Source organism: Carettochelys insculpta, chromosome 21, assembly GCF_033958435.1.
Source record: "Carettochelys insculpta isolate YL-2023 chromosome 21, ASM3395843v1, whole genome shotgun sequence".
NCBI lineage: Eukaryota > Metazoa > Chordata > Testudines > Carettochelyidae > Carettochelys > Carettochelys insculpta.
The window spans coordinates 20535005-20552276 of record NC_134157.1 but is presented as its reverse complement, the minus strand read 5'-3'; the positions used below and the strand labels follow the sequence as shown (position 1 = coordinate 20552276).

The window sequence follows — 17272 nt, the reverse complement described above, 5'->3', positions numbered from 1 at the left end:
AATAATATGGCTAGTTCACTAGCCACTGTAGTGGCTGCTGCTTCAGAACAGGTTGGACACTACAGCTACGTCTACACGTGAAGCCTACATCGAAGTAGCTTATTTCGATGTGGCGACATCAAAATAGGCTATTTCGATGAATAACATCTACACGTCCTCCAGGGCTGGCAATGTCGACGTTCAACATCGACATTGTGCAGCACCACATCAAAATAGGCGCTGTGAGGAAACGTCTACACACCAAAGTAGCACACATCGAAATAAGGGTGCCAGGCACAGCTGCAGACAGGGTCACAGGGCGGACTCAACAGCAAGCCGCTCCCTTAAAGGGCCCCTCCCAGACACAGTTGCACTAAACAACACAAGATCCACAGAGCTGACAACTGGTTGCAGACGCTGTGCATGCAGCATGGATCCCCAGCTGTAGCAGCAGCAGCCAGAAGCCCTGGGCTAAGGGCTGCTGCACACAGTGACCATAGAGCCCCGCAGGGGCTGGAGAGAGTGTCTCTCAACCCCTCAGCTGATGGCCACCATGGCGGACCCCGCTATTTCGATGTTGCAGGACGCGGATCGTCTACACGTGCCCTACTTCGACGTTCAACTTCGAAGTAGGGCGCTATTCCCATCCCCTCATGGGGTTAGCGGCTTCGACGTCTCGCTGCCTAACGTTGATGTTAACATCGAAATAGCGCCCAACACGTGTAGCCGTGACAGGCGCTATTTCGAAGTTAGTGCCGCTACTTCGAAGTAGCGTGCACGTGTAGACACGGCTTACAGGCCCAGAGAAATGGGAGACAAGTACTAAGTTTGGATCTGGATTCAGACTTAATAAAGTTCAAGAATACTGGTGTCCATAGTTTGCTTTGGTACACCTCTAATGATCATTGTTTTTATTATTTTTATCTCAGGAGGATGAAAAAATAGTTCTCTTAAAGTAAAGAATGTTCATGACTAGGATTGCATGGTAACAATAATATAACTGAAGATCCACTTGTAGAAAATATTCTACTCAAAACCAGGCTAAACCCATTAAGCACAAAACTTTTATGCAAGACCATGTAAACTATTTTACATTATCTAACTAAAAGCTTTCTCTTTTTTTTTTTTTGTAGCTTGCAAGTGGAGTTGATCAACTGATAACAAATTATGAAATAAAAGATGGACATATTGTTATACAGATAGACTCGGTAGATCATCACTTTTTATTTCCAGTGATTATTCATAATCAGAAGCATTATTTTATTTCCTTGGTAATATCTTGCTTCCTTTTGGTGTCTCACTAATTCAAACAGGTGCCAGCTGATAAATTCCTGTGTGTTGCATTCCGAATAGGGGAGCTTTATCGTGTTGGTATGCGGAGCCCTGCCACATTCACTGTGTATGAATACCATGCACCAGGTACATGTTCCAGTTCTTCCATGTCACACCTTTTGCTCTCAGAAGATTCTCTGTAGCCCATTAAGAAACTAACATTTTCTGCTTTTCCCCTAATTTTTAATCTATGCTTTTTAAAGCTTATGTGGCCATTACAATCTTTCTGGCTGAAGAGGTGTGGCTGATACTGTCATGCTTTTTTTTCTTGTTCAATTCTGTAGATAAACAATGCAGCATGTTTTATAACATCTATGGAAATGACAGACTTCTGAGATTGTGTGAAGGAGATGAATGCAAATGCATGGAAGGTAAACTTTGTTAAAAGTGCCATCATGTTGCAGTTACAGTAAACTTTTTCATATCTGGAATTCCATCATCTGGAGCTCTCAAATAACCAGCACTTTAACCAAAAGTAAATTTTAATTATGTTTTCCATAAGTGCAGGGTAGTGAAAGTAAATATTGTACACATAAATACAGCTAATACAGTATAAGTTTATAGTGTATAAAGCTACTGTTGTTGGTAAATAAAGTACACTCATCCCTCGCTATACAAGCACAATTGGTTCCCAACTTTCTGCTTGTAGGTGAAAACTCATAATAGGGACACTAAATTCCCATTAAAATACACATAAAAGTCTCTGATTGGTTCCTAGTGCTCCTAACTCAGTGAAAGAGTGGCAGCATGCGGCGCTGCTTTTGAAAGGTAAGTGGACCTTGGGTTTCGTGTGGGAGGGGCAGAGGTTAAAGGCTGAAGGCAGTTTGGGCCCATGAGTTGGAGGGCGGGTTAAAACTTGGTGGTGAGTTGGGTCTGTGGGGTGGGTGGTGGGGTTAAGGCTGCTGTAGGTTGGGTGTGCAGGCTAGCAAAGCGGGGTCAGGCTGCCATGGGTTGGGGCTGCAGGGCCGGTGGGGGTGGGGGTGGTCAGGCTGCTGCGGGTTGGGATTGCGGAGCCAGCCGGCAGGTGGTGCAGGCTGCTGTGCAGTCAGTCTGTGGGGCCAGCAGGGGGCTCAGGCTGCTGTGGGATGGGGCCTCAGGGCCAGCGGTAGGGGCAGGTGGTGGTTTCAGGCTGCCGTGGGTTAGGGCTGCAGGGCTGGTGGGGGGTCAGGCTGCTACGGCTTGGGGCCCTGGGGCCAGCGGGGGTCAGGCTGCCGCAGGTTAGGGCTGCAGGGGATCAGGCTGCTGCAAGTTGGTGCCATGGGGCTGTGGGAGGGGGTCAGACTACGGCAGGTTGGAGCTGCAGGGTGGGGGTTAGGCTCGTATTAGCGGGATAGTTCACTCATGTAGTGAACTAAGGTAAGTATATGTGTCTCTTGTTTAAGCAAATACTTGTTTAAGCAGGGATGAGTGTACTCTGCATCCATTTTTGTTTCTTAATATCTAAGCTTGTTTTTGTTTTAGTGTTACGCATTGCTAAGTATAGCTCTCTATTATCTAGACTATTTGAATATCTGGGAACCTCCTGGTCCTGGGGCTGCCGGATATGAGAGAGTTTTACTGTAGCTGGAGAATACAGATTAATGCTTTGGGGATCCTTGTCATTGAGAGCATTATATAGCTGTGAAAGAAGGTATATATTCTACTACAGAACAGCAAATGTTGCCTTTGCAATAAATTAAAGCTTCATTACATTCTACACTTTAGAAAAGATGTGTGGAATTTAGCTGAATGGCTCTCATTGACTACAGTAAGGTCTCAGAGTACGTGAACCCAGAGTGTGCAACCCTGCTTTTATGCATCTGATCCCAATTCCTATAGTAAACCCTGTACCGCGATTTCCAGTTGTGCTTAACTCGCTCCCCCCGCCCTGTCTCAGCCCTACCTCAGCTCTGCCCGGCCCCAGCTCAACCGCCCCCCAGCTCCACTCACCACCCGCGCATAGCTCCTGTTCACCCCACACCCCCGCCTCCAGCTCTAGCTCACCACCCCTCAGGCAGGCTCCTGCTCAACCTCCCCAGCCCAAGTTCAAACCCCCCTGCCGGCTCACCACCCACACACAGCTCCAGCTCACCCCGCATGCCCACACCTGGGTCTGGCTTACCACCCCTCACACATGGCTCTAGCTCACCCCCCACCCCAGCTTAAACTGCCCACGCCTGGCTCTGGTTCAAGCTGCCCCCCCCACCCTGCACGGCTCTGGTGCAACCCCCCTGCTGGCTCACAACCTGTGTGTGGCTCTGGTTCAAGCCGCCTACTGCCCCACACAGCTCTGGTGCAACCCCCTGCCAGCTCTGACTCAAGCTGCCCACTGCCCACCACCCCACATGGCTCTGGTGCAACCCCCCTGTCAGCTCACAACCTGCGTGTGGCTCTGGTTCTGGCTCAATCCCCCGCCCCCCATGGCCCAGCTTACCACCCGTGCACAGCTCCGGCTCAACTCCACCCCTCACCCACCCGCAGCCCTAACCCACCCCAGGCTTAGCCCCCCCACATCTGCCTCCCATGGCCCAACCCACTGACAGGCTTAACCCTCCCCAGCTGCCACCCTCAGGCCAGGACTTACCTTTCTGCTGCTTCCCCAGCTGCAGAACCTGTGTTCTGCTGGGGCAAAAGCTGGACCCCACTTACGCAAAATCCGGGTTTACGTGGGGGCACATGGAACAGAATCCTCGCGTACTCTGAGACCTTACTGTATAGTTCTGTTGACTAAATGGGAATTGAGTAATTTTTTCCATTGCTGCTATTTGAAATTTGTTTCTGTGTTATAGATTGCCACAAGCAAATAGAAATTAACTGGCGGTGGGGATAGTTCAGTGGTCTGAGCATTGTGCTAAACCCAGGATTGTGAGTTCAGCCCTTGAGGGGGCCTTTTAGGGATCTGGGGCAAATAATAATAATTAAAAAAAAAAAGGGATGGTGCTTGGTCCTGCCAAGAGGGCAGGGGACTGGACTCGATGACCTCCTGCGGTCCCTTCCAGCTCTATGAGATGTGTATCTCCATATATTAGATAGGCTGACCACATTGCCTTATGACAAACATGGGACACTGGCCTCCAGCGATGTGGGACTGCTGTTCTATGTCAGGGCTTCTCAGCAATGGGGGCAGATGCCCCACAGTGAAGCACCAGGGATGGGAGCTCCACAGTCTCCTGATGAGGGGGAGTGGAATGGGGGTCTACAATTTCCCAGGTTACCCTATGGCAGAGGTCACCAGCAGTGGGGAGCTGCCTCCATGGAGTGCCAGGGAATGGGGCAGCCATCCAGCAGAGGAGCTCCCTGGCACTGGGGGCTGCCCCCTTCAGACACCAGGTGCCAGGAACAGGTTCCCCACAAAATATGGGACAATTAGCCCATTTTCTTAAAAAAGTTGAGACGTCTGTGAGACAGCTTAAATAAGGGACTGTCCTGTGAAAAATAGAATGGATGGTCACCCTACCTTCAAAAACAGCTTTGGCTGGTGTGGCTTCCTAAATTTAATGTCAAATCTCCTTCTCTAAACACAGGGGAGTGCAGCCAAATGCAAAGGAAATTAGATCTGACAATAACTGTTGATAGGAGGAGAAAAGCTGCATGCCAAAATAACATTGCATATGGTAAGATTTGAATGATCAGTACATATTACTTTGAAAAACAAAGGAAAACTGTGTGCTGAGTGATGATGAGATGCTATAGCGTGCACCTTTTATATTTTTATATATGTTGTTTTGAGAGATGCATCATATTTCAGCATATCTACAAGAAGATTTGGAGACAGGTGACTCTTGTTAACAACATGGACTCCTAGTGGCCAAGATACCCCTATTAGTGCCTGTAAATTAAAATAACAAAACCTATATAAATGCAACCTCAGTGGAAATTACATAGCATTAATTATTCCAATTTTTGAAGAGCTGCCTCTCTTCTAAGAATATATGAGGGCTCTCAATTTTTGCTCAGATCGAAAGAAATTAAGGTTGCTGAATACCTCACAGGACTGGTTCCAGTAGATCTATTTGGGGATGAAGACGGACCTCAAAATATAACTTTCACTGAGTATTCTTTAAAATCAAAGTCTGTGGTTACTTTCAGATGAATCTTGCAAAGTAAATTATCCTGTTTTCATTTCAGATACATCTGTAAAGCTGAGGATTTGTTACAGGCTGTGATAGATTTGTTTCATTTCTATGAAAGATTAATATCACACTGGAACTGAAACTGTACAACACATAGATTTGCAGGCCAAACTAGGTAGGAAAGGGTGTGAGAAAGCTTTCCCTTAGAAAAATGGTAATCAAAAATAGAAGCATAGGTTTACAATAATCCCAGGGGAAAAGATACTCACCCAAACAACACGCTGTGTTTCTCTGGGTTTTGTAAGGATCTCTGAATAACGATGATTTCATGTGTTGTATATTATATTCTGATATTGAGGCACACAGGTAAATTGTGAAGAAACCATCATCTGTAATTGAGTTTCCTGAAATTTGTTGGTTAAAAGCAGATAATATAATCCCTAACTTTCTTCTCATGTAGGCTTTAATTTTGAGTTGTTTGCTTTTTAAATGTTACTCCCAAAATATAAAAAAGTTTTTATAAACATATTTTTGTTTTTTAAAGACTTGTCAGTGTTGGAATCAGAATCATGTTTAAGATTTTGACTTAACCAAATTCTAGGCTAGCAGCATTTTGGCATGGCTTCTGACCCATGTGAAATTGATATTTTTCTGAGAATATGCTAACCACACCATCCTGTCACATACCCTCTTGCTAATGACAGAGAGATAACCATGTTCGTCTCTGTTTTTACTGAGTATCAAAACAAAACAGCAGTCATGTAGCACTTTAAAGACTAACAAAATATAAAACCCGCTTGCTAATCTATAGCATGGTTCTATAAGACAGTTGTCCCATCTAAAAAGTCCTGTCCTCATTTATGGAAATCTATGCTAGATTCTTGTTTTAAAACATGTTTTTAGTGAGTACAGTTCTGTGCAAATATTAGTGAAATACTAAATTGTATTCTCTATTACTGCCAAAAACAATTAGCTTTTTCCGCCAACAGTAATCCTTTGTAATTGGATTTGAATATGTGATAATTATTACATCAGTTTCTTTGTGTCTATATGTCTACAGAATTTTAAATTACACCAGTTATTAGCCTAAATAAAAACACTGTTGTGTAATACTTATTTGTTAATGATTGGTTAAAAATTCAGACATAGTTTTGAATAGCAGAGGTCTGAATGAATTAAAATGCAATCAAGACATACATTCAGGTCAAATTTTAGAGTGATGACAATGAATGTATAATAGTATGACATATGAGCAGTCTGAAGAATTGCAGCATAAAAATCTTGATTGCTATTAAAAGAGTAAAAGTGTGGGTGGTTGAAGCTGTTGTCATTCTTTAGTGCAAGGTGCAGTGTCCTTGTAAAATAGTTGCGGTACATTGTAATACACAAAATGAATTAAACCTCCTAATTAATTAATTAATTATGGTACATTATAGGTGTGTTTATGTTGGTTTCTGGAAAAGATCTATGAACATTGTAATTGCCTTTCTGGTTTATGAAGTCTGTCTCTGGCAGTAGCTAGTGCCAGGTGCTTTAGAGGACAGCTGGGAAAAAACTTGACTTCATTGTGAAATGCTGCATACTGGGGCTCTCATCCAGGGGCAATCAGCTGATATGCTGAAACATGAGATTTGGTTAGTTTTATACATGTTTCTTTTTGACCAACAATAAATTGTACCAGTAGTCAGAATATTCTCCATTTGACTACCTGTAGTTGATCTATATGAATGTAGTGCAGAACGAAGGAAGAATTCTGCCTGAAACAGGAGTAACTATTTTTTTCTTTATAGTCTATAAGGTGAACATCTTGTCCTCCAGGGAAGAAGGTAGTTTTATTAAATATACTGCAACTCTCCTGGATCTGTATAAAAGAGGTGAGAGTACTAATTGTAGTGTCTTTAATTATTACATTTACACTGAAGGTTCCATTCTGTGACCGCTAAAGCAGAAGACAAAAATCAGTGCTAAGATATTTCCACTTAAAGTAGAGAATAATTGTACTCTGTAAATCCGAAGACTCCTTTGGGCTGATATTTGAAGGCTAGTGTCTTTCACCAGTTTCACAGTAGTTAAGCTATTATTAACACTCTTGCTTTTGCTGCTGTTTATAGTTGCACCTGTGGCCCATTCAAAGGATTCCACAATCTAGGCAGGTAAACAAGTAGGCAGAGGTTCAAGGAAAAGAAAGAAGTGTACTTGCTTTTGTAAAGCAGAATTTGGGTGCTGAAAAATGGGCAGAGATTTAGGAGAGAAACACAGAAGGAACTGTGTGTCTTCTCATGCTTTATCATTTGCACCTGTAATTATCTCGGTAAACACGCTGCCGCCTCTACGCTAGCAAGTTCTTTTGAAATATTTTTTGAAAGAAGGGGCTCTTTCAAAATATCCAGTGGAGCTTCTACACACAAAAATCTTTCTTTTGAAATTAAATGGAAAGAGTGTGGTGCTCCTTTTGAAAGTGCTCTTCCACTCCCGTTTCAGGAAAAGCACCTTCTTTCAAAAGCTTCTTTCAAAAGAAAATGTGTGTAGACTCTCCGCAGTCCCTTTTTTTTGAAAAAGGAGTCCTCATGGAGACTGATTTTACAGTCCCTGGCCTGTTGTTTCAAAAGAGTGGGGGCTGTGTGGACACTCTCTTTTGAAAGAAGAGATCACTCTTTTGATCTCTTTTTTTGTGTACGGACGCTCTCTTTAGAAAGTTCTTTTGAAAGAGACCTGCTGGAAAGACTTCAAAGGATTGCTGTAGTGCAGATATAGCCACTGGGTTTGTATATGACTGCTTTTGGAAGTCAAATTGCCATCTGTTTTAATGTCTCAAGACCAGGAGTCAGCAAGCCCCGGCACTAGTGCCAAGAGTGGCATGCAAGCCAATTTTCATTGGCTCACAGGGCGGTCAGCCCTGCCCTTCCTTCCCCATGCATCCGTGAGCTTGCTTAAGGCATCTCCTGCATTTCCACTGGAGCTTGCTGCAAAAACCCAGCTCTATGCAGAAAAATGCAAGGGTGTGGACAAAGTGATTAGCCAGGTTTGAAGACAATTAATACTTAATTGTTTTCCCAACTGATACAGCCCTTTGTGCATGCTCCTTTGTATTTTTTGCGCACAAAGTATTTTTGCTTCACTTTTGCTGCAGCTGCTGCAGCTAGAGATGTGGAAAGAGATTTTTCTGCTGCCTAAAGAGCAGTCTGAGGAATGCAGTTCCCTGCTATGCTTTCAGAGGTTAGCAGTGGCTATTGTCAGGCAGATACAGGAACTTACCCCTACCCCATCCTGGGCAAAACTGTTCCAAAGGGAGCAAATAACTCAGCTGAAAGGAAGGTTCCCCCCAAAAGTAATAGCTACACTTGGGAAAGGGGGTTTCTGGTAAATTTCCCTGCTGTAATATTTAGGGTTGATCAAACAAAGGGTGCCCAATTCAGAAGCTACCTTCCAGTGGCATTGTCCTGGGGAGGGCAAAGCTGTCCAGTCAGCTGACTTTGCAGAGATGCAGGCATCTGGTGTTCTTCTGGCCCTGCCTGGGAACAGGAATTGTGGGGATAGGAGGCCCCACAGTGATGATGTTTTTGTAAGCCCTTGGGACAGACAGGAAGGATGGATAGCCCTTGGGTTCAAAGACAAATTTCAGCTTACTTTGTAAGAAATTAAAGCTGCAAATCTCCTTCTCAGTCATAGTTTGATCCTCTTAACTGTTCTGCTCTGTCTTCTAAGCTATAATTATGTGTTTCCATAGTTTAGCTGTTAAACAGTAAAGCTCTGCATTTTAATTTATTTATGAATGAAGCTGTTGTAAGTAGGCCTATTAGTGACTTTAAAACGTATCACTGGCACTCGGACTGTAGATAGAGGTCAAACAGTCAAATTTTGGCATTCCACCTTGGAAAGGTTGCTGACCCCTGTTCTAGACAGATTCCAGAGGGCTGGGAATTAATGTTTTGATTTATCTGAATTTTCCTATTATAAAGTTAGTGGCTAATGTATAACTTGGCTTTGCCCTTTTTTGGTTTTACTGTTTAACACATCAATATGTTATGCCTAATTAATAGATATGGTCCTGGAAAATTGAGGCCAGTTGTTTTTTTTTTATTATTATTCTTTCTGTGAAATTGTCCAATATAATAACTCCATTCCCTTCAACTTCAGGAGAGGCTTTTGCCACAAAAAACAGTGAAATCACCTTTGTTAAAAAGAAGACTTGTACTGATGTTAAACTGAATCCAGGAAATCAGTATTTGATCATGGGAAAAGAGGCCTTTCAGATAGTAGTTGGTTTCAGTTTCAAGTAAGTAAATTATCATCAGAATGTCCTGAGCTCTTTCCAAAGTGAGACATGCTTCATTTCCATCAAAAGTGACAAAGTGCTTGTATACCATTGGTCTGATAATTTACGTAATTGAATCAATGTTTTAAGAGCTTTTTAAATACATTTTGTGTTACCTGTTATTTTTATGCTAATACACTTCTTCAGGTGTTCACATTTAAAATAATGAAAAATAACCACAAAGATATCCATTCACTATCAGAATTTTCTCTTGTGTTTAATACATAAACAATGAAAAAGATAATGCATTTTTTTCTTTTGTCCATGTAGATACCAGTATCCCTTAGATTCTATGACTTGGATTGAATGGTGGCCTTCAGACACAACATGCCCATCTTGTAAGCAGTTTGTAGATGAAATGGAAGAATTTTCTGAAGAACTCTTTATGATTGGCTGTTAGTTTACTTGGGAGAAATCTGTGGAGTAAAAAATGCATATTGAGTTTCATTAAAAATTGTATTCTTAGCTGTTAAGTAATTCTTTCCAATCTTTTTTTAATTCATAGCTACATTTACTTGGAAAGCTTCATTTGCTTATATTTAACAGCATCTGTTTTTCATAAGATAAATATTTTATAAATTTAAGCTTTTGCATTGACAGTAAGGTGGGTTGGGGGAATATTGCAGAAATACTGCAAAGACTTTTGAAATCAAATGAAATTAAAGGGAATCCAATTTTTAAAAAAAAAGGACAGGAGAAATTATGCCTTCTGCCAAAAAGAGTGGGACCCACTGAAATGCAATATCTTAATTAAAACACACCCCTTAATTTATTTTCCGTATATTTTTATCAGATGCTGTTTTTGTGATTGTATTATTCTTCATTTATATTCTGTCATAGAAATTGATTCTGAAATACATAGTGATACAGCTCACACAATCTCTTTTCATGGTATGTTACTTAAAAGTGGCTTATGTTTTGAATTAAACTTTTTTTCATCTAACTTCTCTGTCTGCTGAAGTTATACAGTAGGTCCAGCACTATACTGTCTAAATACGGAGGGTAAGTTCTTCACTTCTGCTCCAGCCTCACTATGGTAAGGTAAACTGTAAAGGGGCACTCAAAGCCTGGGGTTCTGCCAGGGAAGATTCTCTGGTGCATGAATGATGGAAGACATATCGTAAGGCTGTTCAAAGTATGCTGGGGACTGCACTCACTCTCTGAGCACCCCAGAATCAGGAAGCAACCATTTTAATTGCCCATCCCCTGGTTCAGTACTGCACCTATTAGTTGGAACACAGAATATTGTCACTCCCAGTGTAAAAGGCTTAGCTCAGTAAATTGGTGGCACATTCTCTGTTGGTTAGTAATAGTTAAGGTCTTCCAAAAGCTCACATAGAGAGTAACTAGAAAATTTTGAAAACCTGTACCAGAAAGTTATGAAAATAACAAAACGTGTTTACATACTAGAAAGTTAAATGGCATAATGGTTTTTTATTTGAGAGAGACACTCATTTTTCAATTATATGTAATAGTGTTTGATATTGGGCTTTATTTTTCAAGTAAACAATCCTTATGAAGATTCCTGTAAATCATGTCTGTTAGCTTGAAGGCTCATAGAATATTTTTTTACAATATCTGCGTGTATACATGTAGGAATTATTTCACCAAGTACTGAAATACAGTGCAGCTTTTTAACAGTCCACTGCAAAACATAACAAGAAGCGAAGAAAATACTCAAATGAAATATATAGGCCGTGTCTACACTAGCCCAAAACTTTGAAATGGCCATGCAAATGGCCATTTCGAAGTTTACTAATGAAGCGCTGAAATACGTATTCAGTGCCTCATTAGCATGCAGGCGGCCGCGGCACTTTGAAATTGACGCGGCTCGCCGCCACGTGGCTCGTCCAGATGGGGCTCCTTTTCGAAAGGACCCCGGCTACTTTGAAGTCCCCTTATTCCTATGAGCAGTGCTTCATTAGTAAACTTTGAAATGGCCATTTGCATGGCCATTTCGAAGTTTTGGGCTAGTGTAGACACAGCCATAGTGTTAGTGGAGTATACATTAGATTTTAAATATATCGTGCAGTCTCTTGAATTTCAGATACAAAATCAGGAAGGAATAATGTTACTCTTTATCCTTTTGAGGCATATAAACTGAATTCTGTATCACATACTGTTTTAAAATCTTTCAGAAAAACACTGTGTGGACATTCAACATGCTGTTTACACCTTTAGTAGAAGACATAGTTAACATACTGTCCTTGGTCAATGTGTTCCGCATACCTCTGTGCGTTTGTGCACACCTTTAGCTCATCCAACTGCAGCTGTGCACTTGAAGGGTCACTGGCTGCATTTCAGTTGTGAGGTGACACTTACGTGCACTGAATATACTGTAGTTTGGAAAACATTTTGGGAATGGTTTCTCCCCATCTCCTTTGTTCTGCCTGAGAAATATGAAGTGATTTTCTTTTGTTACTTAACTAATGTCTGTGGCAGCATTCCAAAGGGATATATACAGCATTTGAATCACAGCTTCATGGTTTGATGCTGTAACAGAAACATCAGAGGGAACACAAGGACATTATTTTGTACAGATCCTATAAAAAGAGAGTTAACATTTTTAAAAAAATATTTCTCAAAACATGAGGATTTTAAGAAAACATATACATATTGAGACTCCGAGGATCATTCCCTGCCAGACTTCAAAGATTCTTTTTTGTTTTTAATGGTGCAGGGCTAGATCCTTTAGATGTCATCTTTCCTGTAGGGGAGATTTTTTTTTAACTGCTTGACCTTTTGGTTATTTAATAGCTAAGTGCAGTGATACTTCAGACTGAGGCCACAGAGGCTACAAGTTCATCTTCAATGTGTCACCTGTGGCTCTTTGTGGCTCATGATATTAAAAACACTGTGTGATTTAGTTATTAACCAATCAGGATGCTTTTACTATATTAGTAACCAAGAGTGTGTATACACTAGGAACTAACTTCAAAGTTAACTTCCAAGCTAGGCACTACTTTGAAATAGCCAGCAGAGAGTCTACACACGTTTTCCCTCTTTGAACTTAACTTCGAAGTAAGGGAGCCCAACTTCAAAGTCCTTACTCCATTCCCGGGAACGGAGTAGTGCCCTACTTTGAAGTTTAAATTCAAAGTAAGATGTCTGTAGATGCTCAACTTCGAAGGTTTACTTCAAAGTAAGCACCTTCTAAATTATTTTTATAGTGTAGACATGGCCCAAATGTAATTGAAGAAATAATAATACCTGGTTGAAATAACTAAGAAAATATATATCAAATACCAAATGAAACAATGAATTTTCTCCACTCTGGCTGTGTTGGGAGATGCTGATCACTAATTTGGCTGATGAACTACAGCTGTCTGAGTATCACTGGCCTAGTGGATATAGTACTGAAATGGACCTTCAGAGACTTGGGTTCTGTTCTTGGCTTTGCCACTGACTTGCTGGGTGACCATGTTATTTCACCTCTCTGACCCTCAGTTTCTCCATTTGTAAAATGGAGGTAATGATACTGACCTCCTTTGTAAAGCTCTATGATATACTGATGGAAAGCTCTCTCTAGGACCTAGGCATTATCCCTCTGTGCAGGATAGCCCATGTTGGATGGGTCAGATTTTATATCTAAATTAATTGGCAGTAATTTTTTAACATCATCCAAAGGAACCACAATTGTGTGTTAAAATAATTGGCAAGAGAGTAAATAGCTTTATATGGGATGCAAGAAGCTTTTTGATAGCTGTCATTGCAGTACCAGGTGTCAGAGCTGCTGCCAATTGATCGTGAAAGTTGCACTCAGTCCAAAGATGGTGTAACTCCTCACTGAGTTTCAGTGCCTTCATGGTTAGTGCACTAGTTCATCAATCTCTGATTAGGTTCCCATATGCTGAAAAAGGTTAGCTCAATTGCATACACAACCCAGGAAATTCAGAACTAAATTTGAAAAAGTCCTGGATATCCTTATTTCATCTTTTACAAGAAAGTGTTGCAGAGCACTGGATAATGTTCCTGTCTGTAAATACTGCTCGAGCTGGGCATGATGCATGATTTAAAGCAAGGTCTATCAGTAGTTTTCCTTTTTCATCGTAGAGCTTCCTGGCTTTTGTGGGTTTAGCAGACACTTAATGGTATTTCAGCAAATTAGGTTGTTCTGTGGTTCAATTTTATACCAAGTCAGCTCTCTTCAAAAGTTTCTTACTGCTATGTACATCCTGCCAATAACAGCACTGTGAATTTGCCAAAATTACTGGTTTAGCAATAAAAAAATGAACTAAAGCTCCTAAAGGTTCTGATCAGTGGTGCAACAGTGCCTAGAGCTTCAGATAATACCTTATTTGCTTGAATGAACTACACAGATTTTTACCAGCTGACAATCTGTCCCTTAATATTTATAGCTGGATGGGGAAATAAGGATTGCGTTTTCAAAAACCACATGAAGCCCTTACATTGAGAAAATAAGAATGGATGGTGTCATGTCCTTACGTAAGGAAGTGTATGAACCTAAAAAAGTAGCTGGCAAAGAAAATGACACCTGAAATTATACCAGCTGTCTGAGATAGTTACCAGAACTCAAAAATAAACAAAATACAGAGCAGTGGAAGTGCAGCCCAGTACTAAAACCAAAGGAGCCACGTCATGAACCTGTGGTTTTGCTGTTTGCTATTCTGTCCTAAAAGCTCCTGCCTTCTGAGGTTATAATTAGGGTCCTACCAAATTCATGGTCCATTTTGGTCAATTTTTCAATTTTTTAAATTGTAAATTTCATTATTTCAGCTGTTTAAATCTGAGTTGTCGCAGTGTTGTAATTGTAGGGGTCCTGACCCAAAAAGGAGTTGTGTGGGGGGATCACAAGGTTATGGTCGTGAGGGTTGCAGTACTGCTACACATACTTCCACACTCCTGCTGGTGGCAGTATTCCCTTTGGAGCTTGGCAGCTGCAAAGCAGCAGCTGTTGGACAGGAGCTTAGCTGTGAAGGCAGAACCATTGCCAGCAGCAGCACAAAAGTAAGGGTGACATGGTGTGGTATTGCCAACCTTCTGGTCTGCTGCTGCTGGGGCATCATGGATTATGAAATCTGGTCTTATCAGTGAAATTGAATCTTTTGTGAGCTTCTACCCTATGCTGTGCTGAGGATCCTGACCCAAAAAACAGTTGTAGAGGTTATTTTGCGGTGGGTGAGGGAAATAACGATATTGCCACCTTTACTTCTGTTCTGCTTTCAGAGCTGGTCATCTGGCCAACAGCCATGGCTGTCTGACTGCCCAACCCTGAAAGCAGAACTGAAGTAAAGGTGGCAATACCATTATTTCCCCTGCCCCCACTACAAAATAACCTCTGCAACTCTTTTTTGGGTCAGGATCCCCAATTTGAGAAACACTGGTCTCCCCAAAAAATCAGTACAGCATAGAGTAAAAGCTCACAAAAGATTAGATTTCATTGAGAAGACCAGATTTTGTAATCCATGATGCATTTTTTATGACTGTGAATTCAGTAGGGCCATAGCTATAACTGAAGGATTTATACTGAAGAAGAATCCTGAGTCAAACACGGAGTATGTCCACACTGCAATTAAACATCTGCAGGTGGCCTTTGTCAGCTGACAGGCTCAGGCTGTATGACTGTACCTGACATTCCTGCTACAGCTGAAGCCTAAGCTCTGAGAGCCTGAGAGGGAGGGGGAGTCCTATCAGAGCAAGCAGTAGATCCTTCACACCTTGCTGTTTCATCCCAACTATCCCCTTCCTACTTTGCTGGGTCCCATGTTACTTTGGACTGCTAGTGTCCTCCATGGGAGAGAAAGGATGTTCCATCCAATTCTGTGCCCTCATGCGTTTCCCTGTCCCTCTTCAAGCACCTACTCTGTGTCCATTCATTCTTTGGTGAAGAGTTTGCCTGGTTTGTCCAATGTACATTGTAGAGGGGCATTACTGGCACAATGGCATATAATGATCTTAGGCAAGACACTTAACGTCCCCACCACTTCCCCCTCTCCTTCAGTTTATGTATTTGATTTGTTAGTTTTAGTGCAATTTTTTGGACCACTGTACTATATGTCTGATCTGGGTCTGGACTGGAAATTCTATAGATGTGAAGAAGTGGGTCTGTCCCATGAAAGCTCATCACCTAATAAAGCATTTTGTTAGTCTTTAAAATGATACATGACTGCTGGTTTGTTTTGTTAGAATACAGACTAACATGGCTACCTCTCTGTTACTATTTGGCTACATGAGTAATTTTCTCGTTAAACCCCAAAGCTTTTCTAACCTACATTAGAAGACAATGCTATATCCCAAAAATACCAGCATATAATCTCAAATGTCAGCGAGAATTGCTATGAAGTACTTGTTGGGATTGTCTAAATGGTCTGCCTCTGACGTGGTATTACAGACTTATTTCTCTCAGATGCGTAATGATGACTGCTCAAACACCTGACTCTTCCTGAAGCCTCCAAAATACTGACTTAGCCATCCTTCTAACATGGTGACCTAGAAAACACGTAGAAAGCATACTGAAATTCATATATGAAAAGCACTGCATGCTATATTCAAATAACATTATGACTGTGGCACGCATGGCTAAAATATCAGTTAACTACATGCTGTGCCTTTAACTTGCATTGTAGCTAAGCTATGCAGGGTACTAAGGTCACTGGGCCAAATTCAGCTCTAGCAGATGTGTGTGCAAGGTATGTAATGTACTAAATTGACCATATCAATCAGCACAGTAATTCACGTTTTCTCTTTAAATTTATAGTAGAGATGCATGGATAAGCCACATTATCAGTATTGGGAATTATACATGTTAATGTCTGGTACACTGAAAGAACAGCTTCTGTGGACTCAATATGATAATGACAATCACTGAGGATCTTACACAGTTTAATCATGTTGAAAAAGAAAATTTACAACAGTATTGTGGTTGCAGCACTGGGAATGAGATGATCTAGATTCTATTACTGGTTCTGTCAAGGGTCTCGCTGTTTGACCCTAGGCAAGTCACTATAAAAATCTCCATTTCCTCCTCCTTACAATGGGGGTAACAATGGTTATCAATTTTACAGGGTGCTGTGAGGCAGAATGTATTTATTTATTTATTTGAAAAAGTGCTTTAAGATCCAGACATGGAAGGTGCAATATCATTTGATAGATTTTCAGTTTTTGAGATAATCATACAAATATCAAATACAGTACAAAATAACTCTTTAAAAAATCTTAGACTACTCTTTACTTAGACCAGCACATTTTGTGGGTACAGATAACACAAATATTCTTGATGCACTTGTGTGCTAAGAAAAACCGTATGCTAGTTGTTAAGACTGCTAACATATTATGCTGAAAAAACTAAATAGTGTGACTGTAGTGTCCTGAAAATACAAGGCCAGTTATTTGCTTTTTTCTTACTGCTAAGGAGTTTTCTCATTCCTCGCCTTCACTGTTCCTATTTCTGAAGCTCTGTGAGCCTGCCTCTGAGTACTCTGGTTGCATGATGCAAAATTTCAATCAGATCACATATAATGTTATGTTCTTCATCCTTTTCTTTATCAATTTCAGTTGTAACACTGTACTACAGATAAAACCATATATAGTCAAGAGCAAGGAGACTGAAAGACTTAGAATCAAGAGTCTGAGG

General features: G+C 41.2%; 1 protein-coding gene across 1 annotated transcript in view; it reads left to right on the top strand.

Annotated features, from left to right (window-relative positions):
* C5 (complement C5) overlaps positions 1 to 11369 on the top strand; it is a 76813-nt gene extending 65444 nt beyond the window's left edge. Inside the window, exons 35-41 of the mRNA XM_075015860.1 lie at positions 1113 to 1187; positions 1293 to 1398; positions 1596 to 1682; positions 4815 to 4904; positions 7154 to 7237; positions 9501 to 9639; positions 9949 to 11369. Coding sequence (XP_074871961.1) covers positions 1113 to 1187; positions 1293 to 1398; positions 1596 to 1682; positions 4815 to 4904; positions 7154 to 7237; positions 9501 to 9639; positions 9949 to 10078 — 711 coding nt within the window. The 3' untranslated portion in view covers positions 10079 to 11369. The remainder of the gene's footprint in view (positions 1 to 1112; positions 1188 to 1292; positions 1399 to 1595; positions 1683 to 4814; positions 4905 to 7153; positions 7238 to 9500; positions 9640 to 9948) is intronic.
* The last annotated feature ends 5903 nt before the right edge of the window (positions 11370 to 17272 follow it).